Source organism: Chlorocebus sabaeus, chromosome 5 (genome assembly GCF_047675955.1).
Source record: "Chlorocebus sabaeus isolate Y175 chromosome 5, mChlSab1.0.hap1, whole genome shotgun sequence".
NCBI lineage: Eukaryota > Metazoa > Chordata > Mammalia > Primates > Cercopithecidae > Chlorocebus > Chlorocebus sabaeus.
In genome coordinates this window covers 19,605,723-19,630,409 of record NC_132908.1, presented here as the reverse complement: position 1 = coordinate 19,630,409, position 24,687 = coordinate 19,605,723, and the positions used below count along the sequence as shown (strand labels likewise).

The 24,687-nt window shown below is 41.2% G+C and overlaps 1 protein-coding gene across 2 annotated transcripts in view; it reads right to left on the bottom strand.

Moving 5' to 3' along the window:
• Window positions 1-24,184, bottom strand: part of LOC140711659 (putative uncharacterized protein CRYM-AS1) — a 37,375-nt gene extending 13,191 nt beyond the window's left edge. Inside the window, exons 1-3 of one of the 2 annotated variants that reach the window (XM_073015224.1) lie at window positions 23,388-24,184; window positions 10,084-10,170; window positions 7,442-9,187 (exon numbers count right to left, since the gene is read on the bottom strand). In XM_073015224.1, the coding sequence (XP_072871325.1) occupies window positions 8,918-9,187; window positions 10,084-10,143 (330 nt within the window). In that variant the 5' untranslated portion in view covers window positions 10,144-10,170; window positions 23,388-24,184 and the 3' untranslated portion in view covers window positions 7,442-8,917. Of the gene's footprint in view, window positions 1-7,441; window positions 9,188-10,083; window positions 10,171-23,387 lie in introns of those variants that run through there. The other variant, XM_073015223.1, reaches the window with a different exon arrangement.
• Between the last annotated feature and the right edge of the window lie 503 nt (window positions 24,185-24,687).

Below are 24,687 nucleotides of genomic sequence, written 5' to 3'. Positions count from 1 at the left end.
CAAGGTCGCAGGGGGCCAGAGCCTGTCCCTGCAGCTTAGGACACAAAGTAAGAGCCAACCCTAGACTGGATGAATGCCATCACCGGGCACAGTCACGCACACCGCACATTCACTTAGACTGGGACAATGTCGACATGCCAATTGCCCTAAAGTGCACATCCCAGGCCAAGGCTGGGAACCGCCCTTGGAGGACTCAAATTTTTTGCCACTCTCTGCATGTCTGCAAAGGACCTCAAAAGTGAAACAGTTACTTTGATGCAGGAGGAAACTGGAATGCCCAGAGAAAACCCACACAGATATGGAGAGAACATGCAAGCTCCACACAGACAACAGCCCAGGCTGGGAATCAATTTCTTTTTTCCCATCAAAGTTATAACAAAATGGCGTTGGACAAAATGATGTTATTCAAGGGCCTGCTAGATTTGAGGCAGCCACTGGAAGAAAGGACCCGGCCTCCCTGACTGCTTTTTATACCCAGATTTCCATGTTGATCTCTAGTCAGCAACATAATCATTCCCCAAAGTCGACGAAATGTTGATGAGAGTAACAGCTTTCATCATGAGATGAATCAGACATCTCTCAGCCTCATGTGTGACTCCATATGACCAGCTTATACTTGGCTGCCAATGTTCTTCTAAATCACTCATCAGCTTCAAAGAACCCCAGGGCACAGACCAGGACAAGGCTTGATCTGTGCTTGCCGCTAATCATGGTAACTCATGGCTGAGGGTGTGTCCAAGATTTTGGCACCAACCCGAGCCCTTTACTGCATCTCAAACAGGCTGGGGATGGTAGGTATCAAGGATAACCCAATTAGTTTTGAAAAGCAGTAAATGTACTGCTTTTCTGGTCCATAATGCTAAGAGTTGTGATATATTGTAATACAATTATGGTGTCAGAAAAAAATGTGATTGTCCTTAAGGACTGTCACTGATGATACATTTTGATATAAAACTGCAGGTTTTGGCCAGGTGTGGTGGCTCATACCTGTAATCCCAGCACTTTGGGAGGGAGAGGCAGGCGGATCACTTGAGGCCAGGAGTTCGAGACCAGCCTGGCCAACATGGTGAAACCCTGTCTCTACTAAAAATACAAAAAATTAGCTGGGCGTGGTGGCTTGTAATCCTAGCTACTTGGGAGGCTGAGGCAGGAGAATCCTTGAACCCGGGAGCTGGAGGTTGCAGTGAGTCAAGATCGCGCCACTGCACTCTAGCCTGGGCAACAAGTGTAACACTCCATATTAAAAAAAAAAAAAAAGACTGCAGATTTATTATTGTGAGGAAAGGGTTAATAGCAAACATAAATCCTATTTCCCTGGACCCAGATGTACCCACTAAGATAGCTATGAGTTTACTCTCTGGCAGCACTGTGCCTAGGTATGTGCTGAGCTAAAAATATAGAATGTTAGCAGTGCCTGGAACCCATTATCAACATTGTTTGCTGCAGTACATCTCATCTAGAGACTGAACTTAGCTTGAGAAGAAAGTAACTAGGACTTTGCACAAATTCTGGCAAATAAAAGTGGCGGCTTCCCTATAATTACGGGGTCTACACCGTATCGACCTCAGCTCTTGAATTGCATGTGCCCTGTCTACTGGGGGAGCGTACAGCTGCACCTGCGCTGTCGGGAGACTTTCATATGAAAGTGCTGATGCTGTACATGTTATGTTCCCATCCTGGACACCATCCATTTTCATTATTCACGGTTATAATCTATAAAGTCATCACAGTCACTTGAGTTAGGGAATACTGAATGATTACTCCTAGGGAAAATACAAAATTAGGTTCCTGCAAGCCTCTGGTCACATTTTCATCAATTGATCAATACATAAGCCGTTTTTTGGGGTGTTTCTGTTTAAAGACACCTTATTTAATACATATTGTTGATTCACTAACACTGACCTTATGGCCAGCAGCAGTATAACTCATGCCTGAATTAAGCTTCTCTAACACAGGTACTTTCTCCAAAAGACATAATCAGGGCCAGGCACGGTGGATCACGCCTGTAATCTCAGCACTTTGGGAGGCCAAGGTGGGCAGATCACTTCAGATCAGGAGTTCTAGACCAGCCTGGCCAACTTGGTGAAACCCCATCTCTACTAAAAATATAAAACTGTAGCCGGGCGTGGTGATGTGCGCCTGTAGTTTCAACCACTCAGGAGGCTGAGACAGGAGAATGGCTTGAGCTGGGGGAGGCGGAGGTTGCAGTGAGCCGAGATCATGCCATTGCACTCCAGCATGGGCAACAGATTAAGAGCCTGTCTCAATAAATAAATAAATAAATAAATAAATAAATAAATAAATAAATAAATATAAATAAATTTAAAAAGTAAAAAAAGAAAGATACAATCATAGCCCTTTTGCACTTAGGAACATGAGACAGCACTTCAGCACTATGCCTGGGGGTGACATTAAACAACAAAATCACCAACATAAAGAACAAAGATGCATAAAAAAAAAAAAAAAGGCACCAACTATATCAAGTCAAGAATACTTGTTTGTAGTATGAGAGTTGAAACAAGGGGGACAGGGTGTCATCTTGTTTGACCTGGCCAAGGCTGGGAACCACCCTTGGAGGACTCAAATTTTTTGCCACTCTCTGCATGTCTGCAAATGACCTCAAAAGTGAAACGTGAAATGGTTACTGATTTTGAGTTACACATAAATGTTAGTGAGTCATTGAATTCACAAATTCAGAATCTACAAATAATGACAGTCAATTCTACTTTCTCAAGATAGTTTAATCTGGCAGTATATTTGGACTGCCAAATACTTAATACTTAAAGTATATTTGGACTGCCATCCAAACCTGAGAACATTGTTGGTGGCTATGAAATTACGGTAAGGGGTCATAATCATCACTTTTGATAAAACTGCAAAATACCAGGTGCATCTAATAATCTCCCTTTCTCAGGGGGTAGGCAAAGCTGGCACATACATTTCAAAGCTGAAAGTAGCTTCTCGGGGCCTGGAATCAGGGGGGCACCTACACGGTTGGTCAGGAGCAGGAGGAGACAAGGGCCTCAGAGAATTCAAATCATCAAAGCTGGTAAAACTAAGTCCACTCTTAAGAAAAAAAAAAATAGGTTGGGTCCGGTGGCTCACGCCTATAATCCAAACAGTTTGGGAGGCCAAGGAAGGCGGATCTCCTAAGATCAGGAGTTTGAGACCAGCCTGACCAACATGGATAAACCCCATCTCTACTAAAAATAGAAAATTAGCCGAATGTGGTGGCGCATGCCTGTAATTCCAGCTACTCGAGAGGCTGAGGCAGAAGAATTACTTGAAACTGGGAGGTGGAAGTTGCGGTGAGCCGAGATCATACCATTGCACTCCAGCCTAGGCAACAAGAGTGAAACTCCATCTCAAAAAAAAAAAAAAAAAAAAAAAGAAAAGAAAGAAAGAAAGAAAAAGGGACATAGCTGGAAATAGAACGTAATATCAAAATTTAAGAGCTAGATGCTGGAAATGGAATATAACATCAAAAGTTAAAAGTGGCCAGATGCAATAGCTCCCAGCACTTTGGGAGGCAGAGGTGGGTGGATCATTTGAGGTCAGGAGTTCAAGACCAACCTGACCAACATGGTGAAAACCCATCTCTAACAAAAATACAAAAAAAATTAGCCAGATGTGGTAGCAGGTGCCTGTAGTCCCAGGCACTCAGGAGGCTGAGGCAGGAGAATTGCTTGAACTCGGGGAGTGGAGGTTGCCAAGTGAGCCGAGATTGTGTCACTGAAGTCCAGCCTGGGTGACACTCCACTCCTCCATCTCAGGAAAAAAAAAAAAAAAAAAAAAAGGTTAAAAGTTAGGTGGAAGTGAAATAAAAGGGAAGAGTCACAAAGAACAAACCCAGAATGCTCTTGAGTTCTAATAAAGCTGAAATATTTGCAGTTGTCCTTTATGACTAGGCAGGCTTAAAACCACAAGATCCAGGTGGTTAAGATTAAGATTAGAGAGGAGACACAGGGTTGATTTCCTTGGACCAGGTAGTTAAAGGCAGAAAGTTTGGTTATTTCCATTGCCTTGAATGAATCCAAGAAGCAGTAATCCAAATTTCAAATGGACACGTTTACAGAGATAGACATGGTTTCCTGTTCAAAATGTTTCCTCTACTGTTCATTTTGTTTCACATTTTGTATCATTATTTGTGAAAGAGAAGACACACTGGAAGTATTGCTAGATGCTACAGCTTTTCCTAATAGTCACTGGTAGGCTGGCCTTATGGTGATACTCAGCATAGATGCTGGCAGAGCAGAAAGCTGTGTTTCCTATAATCATAATAAATCCAGTCTTTTTTTTTTTTTAGACAGTCTCACTCTGCCACCCAGTCTGGATCGCCATGGCATGCTGCAACCTCCACCTCCCAGGTTCAAGCGATTCTCCTGTCTCAGCCTCCTGAGTAGCTGGGACTACAGGTGCCCACCAACACGTCCAGCTAATTTTTGTGTTTTTAGTAGAAATGGGGTTTCACCATGTTGAACAGGCTGTTCTCAATCTCCTGACCTCATGATCCACCCGCCTTGGCCTCCCAAATTGCTGGGATTACAGGCATGAGCCACTGTGCCTGCCCAATAAATCTAGTCTTTACTGAGCACTTACTATGTGCAGAGAACTGGTCTAAATACTTCCCATATACACAACTACCCTATAAATAAGACACTATTATTATTTTCATTTTCCAAGTGAGGAAGTATACTGTTTATTTTGGTTTGTCCTAGACCCGCTAGAGCAGGGGTCCACAACCCCCAGGCCATGGACTGGAACCACATCACACAGCAGGAGGTGAGCAGCTGGTGAGCGAACGAAGCTTCATCTGTATTTACAGCTGCTCCCTGTCACTTGTATTACCAGCTGAGCTTTGCCTCCTGTCCGATCAGCGGAGGCATTTGATTCTCATAGAAGCGCAAACCCTATTGTGAACTGCGCATATGAGGGATCTAGGCTGCGTGCTCCTTGTGAGAATCTAATGCCTGATGATCTGCCACTGTCTCCCATCACCCCCAGATAGGACTGCCTAGTTTCAGGCAAACAAGTTCAGGCCTCCTGCTGATTCTACATTATGGTGAGTTGTATAATTATTTCATTATATATTACTATGTAATAAGAGAAATAAAGTACACAATAAATGTGATGTGCTTGAATCACCCTGAAACCATCCCCCCACCACTGGTCTGCGGAAAAACGGTCTTCTATGCAACCAGTCCTTGGTGCCAAAAAGGTTGGGGACCATTGTCCTAGAGAAACTGCTGTAGAGAGATATTGATGTGTGGAGCTGGTGGTGCACTGGTCATATGATGTGTAGCTTCAGAGGTCTTTGATCAAGAGCCATTTTACATTCCCATCACTTGACATCTGAAATCATTCTTTTCCTAACTTCATTTCCTTTCTAGTTTAGATTCCAGGACCCATCTCTTCAATAACTCTTCCAGTTCTTCAATTCGTTTGTCTCTCCCACTTTCAATCCTAGTGACCTAGCCAAAACAAAACAAACAAAAAACCCAACCCTAAAAGAATCTTTCAACTTTTTTCATTCCAACATTTTTCATATACCCAACTTGCTTAGCCCCAATAAGGAGAGCATTAAACACACACAAACATGTAACCATGTCCTGAAAGCCTAGACTGGAGATAGCTGTTCTTTCCATCGTGGTCATGCATAAGAAAGCAAATGCCGCAGCCTGGGATGACGACAATGATAATGGGATGACGGGATAGAGCTGAACCCCAGCTGAAACTCCAGACACCTGAGCAGCTCTTCTCCTCACCCCTCCAGTAGTTACACGAGTTCTGCTTCTCCTGGTATAGGAGGTTCCATTTTCTTTCTTCCTTTCATTGTTCCTGGTCTCCTCAGATATCTAAATTGTTTTCCCGGGTATTCATCTTTCTGTCTCTCGCTCGCTCTCTTTTTTTTTTTTTTTTTTTTTTTTGAGATGGAGTCTCACTCTGTCACCCAGACTGGAGTGCAGTGGCGCGATCTTGGCTCACTGCAACCTCCACCTCCTGGGTTCAAGCGATTCTCCTGCCTCAGTCTCCCGAGTAGCTGGGACTACAGGCACCCGCCACCACACCTGGCTAATTTTTGGTATTTTTAGTATAGACAGGGTTTCACCATGTTGGCCAGGATGGTCTCGATCTCCCCACCTTGTGAACTCCCGCCTCTGCCTCCCAAAGTGCTGGGATTACAGATGTGAACCACTGGGTCTGGCCTGGGTATTCATCTTTGACTGTCAGCTGCCTTAATTAACCATGTGTACCCAGGAAGAGGGGCGAAAGCCTGGGTATGAACTTCTAGTCTTCCAAGTGAGTACAGGCAGGTAGATGACAGTGGCTGGAGGGCTAAAATGCTGAGCAGTGATTTCAGTAGCTGCACCAGGCTGGGGAGACAGGATGGAGCTCAAGCCCCACACGGTAAGGAGCCTTCTTGAACCCCCGACTTTCAGTTGAATCACGGAATGGTCATGTCCTAGGAGTAAGGATCAATTACACACTAGTACCAGGGTTATGCCCAGAAGTAAAAGAAAACAGAAATAGGGCGGTCTTTAGTGAAGCTAAAACTAGCCTTCAGTGGGGGCAGGGGAAGCTACCAGTACAATAATGATCCAAAAGAAAATTTAACATTCTTTGGGTAAAGAAATATCCCCAAGAGCCTTCAAAAGTTTTCATCTGCAACATCTTGGATTTGATAAAAATATACAAGGCATGTTACAAAATAGAACTCAATCACATAAAAGAAAAAAAGAAAGATAAACAAATGATCCAGATACCAGAACTTCCTGGCAGGGATTTTAAAGTAACTATGGTTGATACAGTTAATAAACTTACAAATGGTACATTTTCCAAGAGACCTGGAACCTATCTAAAATAGAGATAAATGGAAATTCCAGAACTGAAAAATATTGTTTTTAAAAAGATTCAATGGAAAGATCACATGAACTTTAATTCAAAATAAATAAGCAAAAAGAAAAATAGCTAAATCTCAGTTGGAAATTTTAATATCTTAAAAATATATAAATTTGAATATATAGAGGCCGGGTGTGGTGACTCATACCTGTAATCCCAGCACTTTGGGAGGCAGAGGCGGGAGATCACAACGTCAGGAGATGGAGACCATCCTGGCCAACATGGTGAAACTCCATCTCTACTAAAAATACAAAAAATTAGCCAGGTGTGGTAGTGGGTGCCTGTAGTACCAGCTACTCAGGAGGCTGAGGCAGGAGAATTGCTTGAACCTGGGAGGTGGGAGGTTACAGTGAGCCGAGACTGTGCCACTGCACTCCACCCTGGTGACAGAGCAAGACTCCGTCTCAAAAAAAAAAAAAAAAAAAAAAAAAAATTAATACATATAGTATATAACTTATTTAATCCTAATAATACCTGATTGGAAATTTAATACTTCTTTCAATGACTGATATAATAAGCAGAAAAAAAAAAAAAAAGAATACAGATGACTTGAAAAGCATGACACTTAGCCAGCTTTGCCTAGGTGGCATTTATAGAACACCAGAAGCAAAACCTACAGCACACACAGTTTTTACAAATGCACAGAAAACATCTGTCAAAATATACCATGTACTAGTCATAAACAATTCTCAAAATGTCAAAGAACTGGAATCGAGTATACTCTCTGATGAAAGGAAATTAAAACAGAAATCAACAACAGAAAGATAGCAAGAAGCCCCCAGTGTTTGGAAGTTCAGCAACACATTTCTAAAAATTTTAAAATTCCATGCATCAAAGAAGACATCAGAGTGGAAATCAGAAAATATTTTGAGTAACCCAAACAGACTGTTGGAGTAACCCATAATAGACTCTAAATTTGTTGGGATATTTTTGTTGTAGAATTTAAAAATTACTGGGAACTTCATATTCTTTTGTTTCAGTCTTTATTTTAAAATAATGTTTTGATAAAAAAGCAAAAAACAAAAAAGAATGCTTTGAGATGGCATCTACTCTCAAGGACTCTCATATCTCTTGAAAGACAAAAAAAGATGGAAAAGTTGCATGAGTGTGTGTGTGTGCGCCCATGCATACACATGTGTAGAGAGAGGTATGCTAGGAAGATGCCCACAAACTTCTTCTTCTTCTTTTTTTTTTTTTTTTTTGAGACAGAGTTTTGCTCTGTCACCCAGGCTGGAGTGCAGTGGCACAATTTTGCCTCACCACAACCTCCTCCTCCTGGGTTCAAGCGATTCGCATGCCTCAGCCTCCCGAGTAGCTGGGACTACAGGTGCACACCACCACACCTGGCTAATTTTTATATTTTTCGTAGAGATGGAGTTTCACCATGTTGGCCAGGCTAGTCTCAAACTCCTGACCTCAGGTGATCTGCCCGCCTCGGCCTCCCAAAATGCTGGGATTACAGGCGTGAGCCACCGCGCCAGGCCAGTCCAAACTTCTGACAGTATTTACCTCTGAGAGAAAGAGATAAGAAACTGATCTGGGAATATGAAGGAAAGTGAGGGATTGAAGGCTTTTAAAATAATTCTACATAGCTTGAGCATTTTCTAAAGCCTTCCTATATTACTCACACCACATTTTAATATAAAACATTGTTTTAAATAACTGACCACTGATCGGTGGCACAAAATCACACACTCCTGGAGGTATACTTACCCAGGTTCAAGAAGCACAACCAGACAGGAAAAAACAGTATCACAAAACTGGATAACAACTTAGAATCATCATCATAATTGGTCATCTCATTTTGAAATATTACTATTTGCTCTGGGCTCTACGAACAAAATATTTTCTGGAAATTTAACTTTCAAGTGTAACGAAGTCCATAATATTTACACTTAGTATGAGGATTCCAACAATGTTTCACTTGGGAGGTTAAGAACCAGTTAATAAGGTTGTAAGTATGTCTTCACTAAATCAACTTAGTAATTCTGTATGTTTTTTCAGAAAACGTAAAGTTCTAACCTTTCATTTGGGGGTTTAAATCCATTTTCACCCTTTCGACAATACCCTGAACCACAGTACTTCTGGAAGGCACATAAGCCAATTCCAAAGGGAAAGCAGAAGCTAAGGAAGCTGTGACGTAGAAAGGCACTTCATCAACAGGCTGAGCAGTAAAATCAAAAGGTCCGTTCTTCTTTATAACAATAACAGAGCGTACTGCCAAGAGTGCGGCACTAAACAGAAATGTGAGGACCATTTCCACAACTAAAGCAATACATCGCCGCCTCTAGAAGAAGAAGAAAAAAGATTATGTTAATTGCCCTAAGAGGTTATTAACTTTGCAAGTTCATTTTTGAATTTTTTTTTTAATTTTTAATTTTCATGGGTACATAGCAGGTATATATATGTATTTATGGGTTACATGAGATATTTTGATACAGGCACACAATGCATAATCATCACATCAAGGTAAATTGGGTATCCATTCCCTCAAGCATTTATCCCTTATGTTACAAACAATCCAATTATACTCTTTTAGATAGTTTTAAATGTACGATCAAATTATTTTTGACTCTAGTCATTCTGTTGTGCTAGCAAATACTATGTCTTATCCATGCTTTCTATTTTTTTGTACCCATTAACCATCTCCGCTTCCCCCTTACCTACCCCAAGCTACCCCTTCCCGGCCTCTGTTAACCATCCTTCTACTGTCCATCTCCATGAGTCCAATTGTTTCAATTTTTAGTTTCTACCAATAAGTGAGAACATGCAAAGTTTGTCTTTCTGTGCCTGGCTTATCTCACTTTACATAATGACCTCCAATTCCATCTATATTGTTGCAAATGAGAGGATCTCATTCTTTTTCATGGCTGAATAGTCCTGTATTGTGTATAATTCTTTTATATTAAGATAAAAGATACTTCATAAAAGAATATATAGGTTGCCAAAAACACAGCTTCACTCTGTAATAGCAGCAGTTTCCTGGACTGTCTTTTTTCTGCTTTCTACATAACAGCCTGCTATTATCTCTCTCTGTGAGGACTCTATATTTGGCAGAGATAACCCAGCCTTCGTACTGAAAAAAGTAAAACAGTAAAAGTTGAAATTCAATGATCAAGCTGTCAGAATTTCCCCCTGTGGCCTCTGAGCTGTTGTAATAACCCTATAGGTAGTTCAACTTACCTTTAAAATAAAATTCTTCCAGAGAAGAACCATAAACTTTTTGGCCTCCGAGAAATCCATTCTTCTGCAAAGAGAGGAAGTTCAACTCTATGAAGGGAGTAAAGATTTTTTAAAAAGAAAAGAGTATGTAATGATGTGTAAATTTTAGACAAGTAAATTACTTAAATTTAAACTACTTAATTTTATAATCAAGCTTTAAAGACAAGAAATATTTAATATTTAAAATAGGAAATATAAGGATTTAAAATATTTGAGAAATTGTTTATCCCTATATATTTTTTTGTGACAGAGTCTCACTCTGTCACCCAGGCTGGACTGCAGTGGTGCAATCTCAGCTCACTGCAACCTCTTCCTCCCACAAGTGATTCTTCTGCCTCAGCCTCCTGAATAGCTGGGATTAGAGGCACCTGCCACCACGCCTAGCTAACTGTTGTATTTTTAGTAGAGATGGGGTTCACCATGTTGGCCAGGCTGGTCTCGAACTGCTGACCTCAAGTGATCTGCCCACCTCAGCCTCCCAACCTACATTTTTAATTTAGTCAACATCTATGGAGCTTCTAATATGGATAAAATACCAACCACAAAACAAAGGTCAATAAGTTGTTGATGCAAGTTTCCAGATAAATTTTGCCAGTAGTTTTCCCAATCCCCATGGAAATACTAATTTAAAAACAACAAAAAACAAGTAAGTCACCACCAATGGCAAAGCAACAAAACAGTATATAAAATCACAGCACAACTATAAGCCCAAAATGCTATTCAATAATCTATCAGATTGGAAGTAACTACCACTAACAGTATTGCTAAGGGGAACAGATTTGCAATGAACTGAATGTTTATGTTCCCCTAACTTCTTATGTTAAATCCTAACACCCAAAGTCAAGGTATTTAGAAGTGGGGATTTCGGGGCCGGGCACAGTGGCTCATGCCTGTAATCCCAACACTTTGGGAGGCCAAGGTGGATGGATCACCTGAGGTCAGGAGTTCAAGACAAGCCTGGCCAACATGGTGAAGCCCTGTCTCTACTAAAAATACAAAACATTAGCCAGGCCTGGTGGCAGGCGCCTGTAATCCCAGCTACTCGGGAGGCTGAGGCAGGAGAATTGAGGCAGGAGAATCACTTGAACCAGGGAGGGGGAGGTTGCAGTGTGCTGAGATTGCACCACTGCACTCCAGCCTGGGCAACAAGAGTGAAACTCTATCTCAAAAAATTAAAGAAATAAAAGAAAATAAAAATGAAGTGGGGATTTAGAGAGGTGATTAGAATGGGATGAATTCCCTTATAAAAGAGGCCCCACAGAGATCTCTCATTCCTTCCACCATCTGAGGACACAAAGACAAGACAGGCCAACCAGGAGAGGGGTCCTCACTAGACATGGAATGTGCTGCCACCTTGATCTTGGACTTCACAGCCATCAGAACTGTGAGCAATAAACTTCTGCTGTTTTTAAGCCACATAGTCTGTGGTATTTTGCTATAGTATCCCAAATGGTCTAAGAGAAGATTCATTCTTATATTTAATGAATATTTTCTGAATACCTACTACATGTCATGTGAGGTGTAGATATACAATGGGAAGCAAAACAAATGAAATTCATCCCTCATGGTAAGGGTGACATGGAAGTTTCCTTTTAATAACCCAGGATCTGAAGTTAGACTGCCTAGGTTGAAATCGCACCACTACCATGTGGGATTTCAGAACTATGTGACCATCAATATCTGACTTAAATTCTTGGGACTACAAGAAAGAGAGCTGGAATTCAGGGCCAGGAATGGAAAGGATTCGATTAGGACTTGACTTTGTAAGTAAGGAGGAACCTAAAGAAGATTGACCTTCCCTGGGACTGCAAATAATCTCAATCCTTTTTTTTTTTTTTTTTTTTTTTTTTTTTTTTTGAGACAGCGTCTCCCTCTGTCGCCCAGGCTGGAGTGCAGTGGCCGGATCTCAGGTCACTGCAAGCTCCGCCTCCCGGGTTTACGCCATTCTCCTGCCTCAGCCTCCCTAGTAGCTGGGACTACAGGCGCCCGCCACCTCGCCCGGCTAGTTTTTTGTATTTTTTTAGTAGAGACGGGGTTTCACCGTGTTAGCCAGGATGGTCTCGATCTCCTGACCTCATGATCCACCCGTCTCGGCCTCCCAAAGTGCTGGGATTACAGGCTTGAGCCACCGCACCCGGCCAATAATCTCAATCCTTTTAGCTTCTACAAACCCCAACTTCAAATAATCTCAATCCTCGATACAGGATGAGGGTGCTCCCAAGATTGCAAGTACTGACAGCTGCCTAACATAAAAAATGAATCCTCTCTGGAAACAAATAACAAAATGCTATAGTCAACTACTCCTACAAGCAATTTTTTCTGAATATGACATGAGACGAACATAAGATACTTTAAAATTTCTATTATTACTACAGAATATCTTTCTGAGCTTGGGGTAGGCAGAGATTTATTAAAATGGATACTAAGGATACAAATCATAAAAAAGGGGCTTTATCAAAATCTAAAATTTCTGCCCATCAAAATCTAACCTAACATCAAGAAAATAAGTCGGGGACTGAGCCTTCATGTCTGCCCTAGCACCAGGCTAGATCTCACAGCTCCAGGTTCTGGACCTACCTGGTAGACCCAGCTGCCAGGCTGGCCCCTGCAGATACAGGCTCCAGGCTTACCCATTGCCAGGCTAGTACCAGCAAACTGAGCCTCCAAGCCCAAACCAGTGCCAGGCCAGATTCTGCAGTCCCAGGTTCCAGCCCAGCCTGGTGGACTTGGTCTCTGGGCCTGCCCCTGCACTAGGCTGACCCAAGCATTAGGCATGTCCCAGTGGCCTTGGGCTTCAGCCCCATCCCAGAATAAGGATGGCACACCTGGGCTCAAACACCTGGCAGGCACCTGCAAACACAGGGTCCAGGCCTTCCCTGTGCCCAGCCTTGTGAACCTAGGTCCTAAGATGGCTCCAGGACCCAGTTTTTCACAGACCTAGCTTCTGGGCTAGCAACCATACACCCAACCTCCAGGCTGGCAGCAGTGGACAGTGGACACAGGCTACAGGTAAGCCCCAACTAGGCACAATGCTAATGCCTAGTTCTAGGACCCCTGAGGATAACAAAATCCATGGATGCTCAGTGTCTTACATAAAATGGTGTAGTATTTGCATATAATCTACATAATACTCCTTATGCCTCAGATTTTCTCTAGATACTCATAATACCTAATATAAAATCTATATAAATATTTGTTACACTGCATTGCTTTCTATTTGCATCATTGTCATATTGTTAATTATTATTATTATTTTTACTATTTTTGGCCCACAGTTGAATCTGTGGATGTAGAACACACAGATATGGGGGGTCAATTGTACACATTTTTCTCAAGCACACACACAACATTCTCCAGGAGAGTTCATATGTTAGGCCACAAGATAAATTTTAGTAAATTTATGAAGCCTGAAATCCATTTCAAATACCTTTTCCAGCCACAGTGGTATTATACTAACAATCAAAAATAGAAAGAATTTCAGAAAATGCAGAAGCATATGGTAATTAAACAACATTCTCCCAAACAACCAATGAGTCAATGTAGAAATTAAAGAGATTTAAAAATATCTTGAGGCAAATGAAGATGGAAACACAACATACAAAAATATGTAAGTTATATAGTATACAGCAAAAGTGGTTCTAAGAGTGAAGTTTATAGCAATAAACATCTACATCAAAAAAGAAGAAAGATCTCAAACACCCTGACATTATACCTAGAAACTAGGTATAGGAATTGGAATTGGAAACTAGAAAACCAGGAACTAGAAAAACAAGGAAAAACTAAGCACGAAGTTCACAGAAGGAAGGATAAAATAAAGATCAGAGCAGAAATAAATGAAATAGACTAGAGAAACAATAGAAAAAAATCAACAAAACTTGTGATAAAGATAAAACAAACTTTTAGCTAGAATAACTAATAAAAAAAGAAGAGGAGTTTTAAGTACAATCAGAAATAAAAAAGGAGACATTATAATGGATACTATGGACATACAAATTATCACTACAGACTATGATGAACGATCATGTTAACAAATTAGATAATCTAGAAGAAATGAAAAAATTCCTAGACACATACAACCTACCAAGTATTAATCACAAAGAAAAGAAAATTTGAACAGACTGATAACAAACAAACAGACTGATAAAATAGACTGATAACAAACAGACTGATGAAAAAAAAAAAAAGACTGAATCAGTAATAAAAAGTCTCCCATTAAAGAAAAGCCTAGAATCAGATGGCTTCTGGGCTGAATTCTACAAAACATTTAAACAAGAAATAAGACCAATCCTTATCAAACTCCAAAAAGTTTAAGAAAAAATATTTCCAAACACATCTTATGAAGCCAGCACTACCTTGACACCAAAGCCAGACAAGGACATAAAAGAAAATTACAGGCTGGCCAGGCACGGTGGCTTATGACTGTAATCCCAGCACTTTGGGAGGCCGAGATGAGCAGGGCAAGAGTCTGAGACCAGCCTGGCCAACATGGTGAAACCCCATCTCTACTAAAAATATAAAAATTAGCTGAGCATGGTGGCACATACTTGTGATCCCAGCTACTCGGGAGGCTGAGGCAAGAGAATTGTTTGAACCTGGGAGGCAGCAGAGGTTGCAGTGAGCTGAGATCATACCACTGTGCTCCAGCCTGGGCAACAGAGTGAGACTCCATCTCAAAAAAAAAAAAAAAAAAAAAAAATTATAGGCTAATTCCCTGATGAACGTAGATGCAAAAATCCTCAACAAAACACTAGCAAACTGAATTCAACAGCATATTAAAAGGATCATTCATTCACTACGATAAAGTGAGACTTATCCTTGAGATCCAAGGATGGTTCAACATATGCAAGTAAATGTCAATATACCACATTAACAGAATAAAGGACAAAGACCATATATTATCTCAATAGATAATATTTGTTATGCAGAAGAAGCATTTGACAAAATTCAATATCCTTTCATGATAAAAACTCTAACCATATTAGGCACTGAAAGAATGTAACTCAACACAATAAAGACTATATATGACAAGCTCACCATTAATATCACACACAAAAGTAAGAAAAAGAAAGCTTTTTCCAAAAGCATCTCAGGAAAGATACAAAGATGCCTGCTCTTACCACTCCTATTCAATATAGTAATGGAAGACCTAGCCAGAGGAATCAGGCAAAAAAAGAAAGAGAAGTCATCCAAATTGAAAAAGAAGACAAATGGTTCCTGTTTGCAGATAATATGATGTTATGTATAGAAAATCCTAAAATGTCAGTGAAAACACTGCTAGAACTAATAAAATACAATAAAGTTACAGGATATAAAGTCAACCTACAAAAATAGTAGTTTCAGCCGGGCATGGTGGCTCACACTTGTAATCCCAGCACTTTGGGGGGCTGAGGCAAGTGGATCACTTGACCAGAAGTTCAAGACCAGCCTGACCAACATGGTAAAACCCCATCTCTACTAAAAATACAAAGTTATCTGGGCATAGTAGCACACATCTGTAATCCTAGCTACTTGGGAGGCTGAGACAGGAGAATCGCTTGAACTCAGGAGGCAGAGGTTGCAGTGAGCCAAGATTTTGCCATTGCACTCCAGCCTGGGAAACAAAAGTGAAACTGTCTCAAAAAAAAAAAAAAAGTTTCTATACATTAGCATTAAACCATCTGAAGTGAAATAAAAAAGGCAACTGTATTTACAATAGCTATGAAAAATACTTATGAGCAAATATAGCCAAGGGAGTGAAAGACTTGTATATTGAAAATCATAAAACATTGATGAAAGATATCGAAGGCACAAATAAAAAGAAAGATATACCATGTTCATGGATTGAAACAATATTGTTAAAATGTCCATACTACCAAAAGTGATTACAGATTCAATGCAATCCCTATCAAAATTCCAATGACACTTTTCAAAGAAATAGATTAAAAATCCTAAAATTGTTATTGTACCACAAAACCCCAAATATCTAAAACAATTTTGAGGAAAATGAACAAAATGGAGGCATCATACTTCCTGACTTCAAAATATATTACAAATCTACAGTAATCAAAACAGCATGGTACTGCTATAAAAACAGACACATAGACCAAAGGAAGATAACAGATAGCCCCAAAATAAACCCACACATTTACCATCAATTGATTTTTGACAAAGATGCCAAGAACACACAATGGGAGAAAAGACAGTGTCTTCAATGAATGGAGTTTAGAAATCTGGATTATATATGCAAAAGAATGAAATTAGACTTTTATACCATGTACAAAATCAACTCAAAATGTATTTTTTTTTTTTTTTTTTTTGAGACAGTCTCGCTCTGTCACCCAGGCTGGAATGCAGTGGCGCAATCTCTGCTCATTGCAAGCTCCGCCTCCCAGTCTCACACCATTCTCCTGCCTCAGCCTCCCAAGTAGCTGGGACTATAGGCGTCCACCATCACGCCTGGCTAATTTTTTGTATTTTTAGTAGACACAGGGTTTCACTGTGTTAGCCAGGATGGTCTTGATCTCCTGACCTCATGATCTGCCTGCCTCAGCCTCCCAAAGTGCTGGGATTACAGGCATGAGCCACCGTGCCTGGCCATTCAGATCAAATTCTTAAATGTAATACTTGAAACTGTAAAACTACTAGAAGACAACATATAGGAAAAAATGTGTAACTAGCTCTACCAAATATTAAAACATACTACAAAGTCTCTATAGTTAAAAATGTGTTGTGTGTAACTAGCTCTACCAAATATTAAAACATACTACAAAGTCTCTATAGTTAAAAATGTGTTGTATGGTATGTGAATTGAAAGACAAATGGAACAGAATAGAAAGTCTAGAAATGAACCAAACTACATATAGAAATTTAGCTTATTATATAGTTAACATCCCAACTAACTGGGAAAAAATTCTACTTTATAGTAAATGGTGCTATAACAGTCATTTGGAAAAATATAAAATGTGGGAGTGGGAAAAGTCTCCATGAATCAAAATCTATTACCAAGATAAGTCTGATAACATAGTATGTACAAATATGTTTTGTGAAGTAAATGTCAACACAAAGCCAAAAGATAAATAACTGGGAGAAAATAACATGTATCACAGATAAAGGGCTAATCTCTCCTATATATATATATGAAGATGTCTATACATTGAAGGGGGAGGGATAACCATTAGAAAAATGAAAAAAAATTGTTTAAGTTCCTTGTGGATTCTGGATATTAGCCCTTTGTCAGATGGATAGATTGCAAAAATGTTCTCCTCATCAAAAAGTGGGTGACAGATATGAACAGACACTTCTCAAAAGAAGACATTTATGTAGCCAACAAACATGAAAAAAAAGCTCATCACTGGTCATTAGAGAAATGCAAATCAAAACCACAATGAGATACCATCTTACACCAGTTAGAATGGTGATCATTAAAAAGTCTGGAAACAACAGATGTTGGAGAGGATGTGGAGAAATAGGGATGCTTTTACACTGCTGATGAAAGTATAAATTAGTTCAACCATTGTGGAAGACAGTGTGGTGATTCCTCAAGGATCTAGAACTAGAAATACCATTTGACCCAGCAATCCCATTACTGGGTGTATACATAAAGGATCATAAATCATTCTACTATAAAGATACATGAACATGTATGGGAATTGCAGCACCATTCACAATAGTAAAGACTTGGAACCAACCCAAATGATAGACTGGATAAAGAAAGTGTGGCACATATACACCATGGAATACTATGCAGTCATAAAAAGGATGAGTTCATGTCCTTTGCAGGGACATGGATGAAGCAGGAAACCATTATTCTCAGCAAACACAAGAACAGAAAACCAAATACCGCATGTTCTCACTCATAAGTGGGAGCTGAACAAGGAGAACACATGGACACAGCAAAGGGAACATCACACACTGGGGCCTGTCAGGAGGTGGGGAGGGGGGGCGCTAAGGGAGGGACAGCATTAGGAGAAATACCTAATGTAGGTGATGGGCTGATGGGTGCAGCAAACCACCATGGCATGTGTATACCTATGTAACAAAACTGCACGTTCTGCACATATACCCCAGAACTAAAGTATAATAAAAAATGTTAATAAAAAAAAAAAACAGTTCAAAGAAAAATAGTCCTCAAACACAACAAAAGATCTTCATATTCACTCATAACAAGAGTAATGTCAATTAAAACCGACAAGTCATTACTTACTTTCAGATGGGCAAAATTTCAGAAGCTTTACAACACATTGTAGGTGAGGCTTTAAGAAAATAAATACAATCCCATCAAAGTTCCAATAAGCAACTGCATAGAAATTCTAGTGCTAGAATAGTCAAAAACAACTTTAGAAAAGAACAAAACTGGAGGTCTTATACTATCTGATTTCAAGATATATTATATAAAGTTACAGTAATTAAAACTGTGTGGTATTGGTGAAGACACAGATACATATATCAGTGAAACTGAACAGAATCCAGAAATAGACCCACACTAAGATGGTCAATTTTTTTCCCCACAAAAGTACCAAAGGAACAAAGGGAAGTCTTTCCAAAACTCAGTTATCTTTCCAAAAATAACTGAATATCTTTATGGGGGGAAAAAATAGCACCAACTTTACCTCATACTAGGCACAAGAAATTAACTCGAGATGGGTCACAGACCTAAATGAAAAAAGCTAAAAGTATACAAATTTAAAAGAAAACAGGAGCAATGAATGAAATGAAGAAACATAGGAGAAAATCTCTGTTACCTTCAGGTGGCTAGGGATTTCTTACTTTGCACACCCAAGGTATGGGCCATAAAGGAAAAATTGGTAAATTAAATTCCATTAAAATATAAAAAATGTACTCTTGTAAAGACACTGCTAAGGAAGCAGAAATGCAAGTGGAGAAAGAAAATATTCATAATACATATCTGATAAAGAATGTTATTCACAATACATATGTATTCACAATACATATCTGATAAAAAATACAAAAAAAAAAAAAAATTAGCCAGGTGTGGTGGCACATGCCTATAATCCTAGCTACTCAGGAGGCCAAGGTGGGAGGATTGCTTGAACCTGGGAGGCAGAGGTTGCAGTGAGCCAAGATCATGCTACTGCACTCCAGCCCAGGCAAACAGAATACACAAAGAATTCATACAAAACTACAAGGGCAGAAAACAGACCAGCAGTTGTCGAGGTCTAGGGATGGGAGGATTTGCACAAGGGGGTACAAGGAAGACAAAGTAAGATACCCAAAAAAGTATTTTCTGCATGATTCCATTCATATAAAGGTACAGGCAAAAACTACATCAATGGTTATAGGAGAGGGGTTTGTGATTGATTAGGAAAGGGCAAGAGGGAATTTTCTGGTGTTACAGAAATGTTCTGTGTCTTGATTAGGTGTGCACATTCTTTGAAACTGATCAAACTGTCACTCAAAATCTGAGCACTTCATTTCATGTGAACTGTATCTCAATAGAAAAACATTTAGAAATCATTACAATTGCTATATACTGGATACAGACAATAATCTTAAACTACCCAATGGTGGGGATGGTATCTTGTTCTCCTTTGTGTCTCAAACACCATGGAGCTTAGTGCATTGTGCATTGTTTTATATAAAGGACATGGCCCTGCAAATCTCAATGAATACATGAGTAAATTTTGGGTTTTTTTGAGACAAAGTTTTGCTCTTGTCACCCAGGCTGGAGTGCAATGGCATGATCTCGGCTCACTGCAACCACCATCTCCCGGGTTCAAGCGATTTTCCTGCCTCGACCTCCCGAGTAGCTGGGATTACAGGTGTGCACCACCACCCCTGGCTAATTTTTTGTGTTTTTAGTAGAGATGGGGTTTAACCATGTTGGTGAGGCTGGTCTCAAACTCCTGACCTCAGGTGATTCACCCGCCTTGGCCTCCCAAAGTGCTGGGATTACAGGCATGAAATACATGACTAATCTTAATCAAACTGGCAGAGCAGGTGTTTGGCTGATGTGGTGATGGGGTAAAATCAGTTTATGATTCACACAGCCTTCCAACTTTGCAATTATGCCATTCTTAAAGGATTTTTCACAGAAAGGGGATTCACATCAAGTGCTTACTCCTTAGCGCAGCTGATCAATACATTCAATACATGTCTGCAAACTTTAAAGGAATTTATGCAGCAGATCCAAGTCTTAAAGATTAAAAAAAAAGAGCAAACAAACCTAGAAACAAAATTCGTAAAGTAAAACCATAGCAAAACAAAGATTCAGGCAGAAAGATGTTCATGATAACACTGGAAAACAGTAAGATCAAATGAAAACAGAAAGAATGATTACATAAATCATGCCAATACCTTCAATAAAATCCTGTTCCTCTATTACAAAGAAGGGATAGATATAGATGTACTGTCATGAGAGGATAATATATTGTTAAGGTAGAAAAAGTAAATTGCAAAACATTATACATGATATAAACACATTGTTTGGAAAAATATATATGCATAGAAAAGTAGTACATGTATAGAAAAGAAAAGCGGTAGATGATCTGTTGATAGTATGTCCTCAGGAGGTGGAAAATGGGGGACTTACACATTTTACAAATTGTATGTCTATAGAGTTTGAACTTTATATAATGTACCTATATAGTTTTTCTAATTAACTCTTCAGATGGGGGAACAGGTAAACCTGTGAAGAAGGAATCATCCGAAACACTCTCCCACTAACTTTTTTCTCTTGCTCTTTTAGTGGGTAATGTTTTGGAATATTAACCATAAGTTTTCGATTCAGTAACATCCCTCATTCAATCTTTTATTTTTTGGTCTCAGGGAAGACAGAGCAATACTTAAACCTACAAAGACAATGGCCAGTTCTTTCAATTGACCCTTTCCAGGGTAAAACAATGGATTGGAAATAATGCACAATAAGGAAATGCCGAAGTCCAGCTGCTCAGCATCATCCCATCCCTTTCACTATTCCCAAAATAGATTTGGGGGATCTTATTTATAGCAGAAGAGTTCTGACTCCAAAAGAGTCTGGCCAGGAACAAATGCACATCAACATCCTGGTCCTAAATATGTACACCCTCCACCCTTATCCCTGATAACTTGGATGCAACCCTTGTTAGGGAAAGGAGGGTTGGGAGGAGCATGAACCTAAAATGCCTGAAAATTATTAGGGCAACCTGCCAAACTGTAGTTGCAAAAGAACAATTAGTTATTGAAAATTAAGCAATTACATGGTTCATAGCCCTGAATTATTAGAATTAAATTTATACTATTTAATTTCAGCTCCTTTTCTAAAAACCACTGAACTGCTTTAACTGAGACATTGTAATTTTCTTAATTATACTTAAATATATGTTTCTTTCCTTTTAAACTTTCTGCCTACTTTGCACAAAATGAGGTAGCCAAGACAGCCTTAAAGTTCTCCTCGGCTTGACTTGAAAAGGCTTTTTCCTGACTCTAGGCCCAAAACTCTCTTTTCTTAGAGCATGACATGGTTTGACTCTGTGTCTACACCCAAATCTCATCTTGTAGCTCCCATAATTCCCACGTGTTATGGGAGGGTCCCTGTTGGTGATGACTGAATCACGGAGATGGGTCGTTCCTGTGCTGTTCTCATGATAGTAAGTCTTATAAGATCCAATGGTTTTAAAATGGGGAGTTTCCCTGCACAAGCTTTCCCCTCTTGTCTGCTGTCATGTGAGATTTACCTTTCGCCTTCCGCCACGATTCTGAGGCCTCCCCAGCCACGTGGAACTGTAAGTCCAATAAACCTCTTTCTTTTGTAAATTGCCCAGTTTTGGGTATGTCTTTATCAGCAGCGTGAAAATGGACTAATACGGAGCATTTTATTTAGAAAGCTTTTCACTGTAAATCATTTCTCTGTCTTGAGATATACGTAACTCCTTTTAATAGCCTCTTACTAGTTTTACAAACCAGAATAATCTTTGTCAAGGACCTGGGAGCCATTCCTTTGAAATGCAATCATCAAGGAAGACAGTCCCCCTATCTCCCAATTTCTATGGGAGGGTAGGAGCATAACCTCCCTGAGAGCCAATTAGCAAACACAGCTGGCCTAATCACGGAGGAAAACTTTTTAAACTCAGCAAACAACTCAGTATGCTTCCTACAGCCCTCCAGCCCCTTTCTACTCTCATCCTAAAGCTGAAAAACCCTGCCCGACTTTGTTTCAGAGTTAGTTTAGACTGAGTTCTGGTCCCCCTTCCCTAAGACAACATCTTTGCGTAAAGTATTCCTTGCATATGTGACTTTCTCTGGTGGAATTTATGCTTCGACAAAGGAAAACTAAGACAAATTAAACCACCTATCATCACTGAACTTCCACAGCCCCTGCTGCCATTTATGCAACACTTAACATGTTCTTGCAATGTAAGTATCAGGACCGCCCTCTGAGTTGGATACAATAGCATCCTTTCCTCTTACAGTTATTTTCAGATACAAGCCTTAGGAAATGGAGGCTTAGAGAAACCAAGTAATTTGCCATAGGTCACAGCAAATAAATTCTGGACTAGTCAGGACTAGGGACAAGGCATTTGCCTCCAAAGTCAGTGCGTTCAAGCACTTTGCATAGCCAATATAAAATTCCAAACAGTGCTTCTATTTGATTTATGCGTGTGTGTGTGTGTATGGTGGGGGGGGGGGGGGGGTATGAGAAAGTCTCCGGAGATTTATATGCGTGAGTTTTGTTTGGGGGGGGGGGTCGCCCTTTTGGGCTCTGCGCGCCCGCCTCCAGTGCGTCAAGGAGCAGCGGCCAGCGCAGGGGACGCCCGCAGGAGGACTGGCCGGGACTCCTGGGCACTCACCGCTCAGGCCTCGCCGCCGCCTCCGCCACTGAAGAGCGCGCATCCACTCGGGCGGGGCTCCTCCTCCCAACGCCCTCCCCAACCGCCAGCTGCCCGCGGGCAGGTCTGTAGCCTGGCCCTCGCGCGGACTCGGCTGGGAGCTGGCTGCACGAGGGCCGAGGGCGCGCAGTAAGCGGAGCGGTAGGAGTTAGCGGTGGGGGCAGCGAGAGGTGCGGTTGAAGCAGTAGGCGGTGCGCGAGGGGAGCACGCAGGAGCCGCCTCAGTCCCTCCGCCGCACGTGCGCCCACGAGTGTAGTCCCCAATTTGTTCCACCTGTTATCCCGCAGCTCCAGTGCGCCCACCTGCTGCCCCACCCGCCCAACATTACTTCTTCCCTGCTTCCCCTACAGCCCGATAGGGGACCCACCGCCCCACCCACCTCGTTCATGCACACACCCATGCACACACCCATCTCGTCCCATGCGCCCTGCCTTACGCCCCAAGTCCCTGAAAGGGCCCCACCTAGGTACCCTTTATGGATGCTCTTCAGGTTCTTCGCCTATCGACCCTCCTGGACGACCCCACAGTCCTCCGCCTCTCGCGGCCTCCTCTCTCCCTCGTGTGCCATGGTCACCTTCAGCAGGCTCAGCCGCTGATAACAAGTTTAAGACGATTCACGAGCCGCTGCTCCTCAGGGTCTACTGGGGTTTAGCAGACAACTTCCAAAAGGCCCGGGGTCCTGCAAACACCTCATACAGGCCACTCAAAAGATTCCGTCCTGGGGCAGACCCTGCGCCACGCGTGCTGTCCTCGCGTTCCCTTCTCCAGCTTGCGCCGCCCTGCGGCTTCTGTCCCGGACGGTTCAGCGCGGGGGACGCCCCGCCCGCCCGCTTCATCTGCGCCCGCTGCCTTTACCCGCTTAACCACCCCGGCGTTTCCACCTCCGTATATTTCTCATGCTCCCAAGTTCTATAATGCTTGCTCCTCTTGGCCCGCCCAACCCCAATTCTCGCGTCCAGTGTCTGTTTAGAATCGCAGGTTTCGATTCGATCACAGGCCAAATTCACTGTCCCCTGCGATGCCGGGTACGACTTGCTCCAGCGCCGAAGTTAAGCTTTTGTCAGGAGAGGGCGCTAGAGGAACACTGCAGGACAAAGAGTTCTCTTCCTAGTTGGGGAAAAATCCAGGACTATATAGAACATCCTCCGCCCCAAACTGGGCAGGAGCCAGCAGACCAAAGAATGACTCAGACCAGTCCAGCTTGACGAGTAGATGAGTTGATTAGGACTCACAGTATAGGCCATTTCTTTCTTTCTTTTTTTTCTTTTCTTTTTTTCTCTTTCTCTTTTTTTTTTTTTTTTTTTGAGAGGGAATCTCATGGCACCTCGTTTTCATCGTCACTGGATACTTTCTCTGGGTTAGCAAAGGTCGAGAAGACTTGTTCCGGTGTGATCTGACTGACGGAATAGTCTTCTAAATCAAATTGCTCTTTAGCTTCCTCCAAAATGCCAAACAGCGTTAACAACAGCAACAAAAACGCAGTTACCATTGCAATCTCCCCTTCAGCCCCCAACTCAGATGAGCCTCTTCCACTCCCGCATTCCTATTAAGTGTGTGTTGGAGGACAAAAGGCACAGAAGGGGGAGGTGAGAAGGCGGAAGAACAGAGAATTGAGAAAGTGAGAGGAGTCCATTCTCTGTTCCCATTCTCTTGATGGACATGGACTAATAGTCGGATTTAGGGGAAGAAATCAAGGCAATTAAACTCTAGGGGTATTTGGAAAGTAACCGAACGCTGCTGCTCCTCCCAACAATGCCAGGCT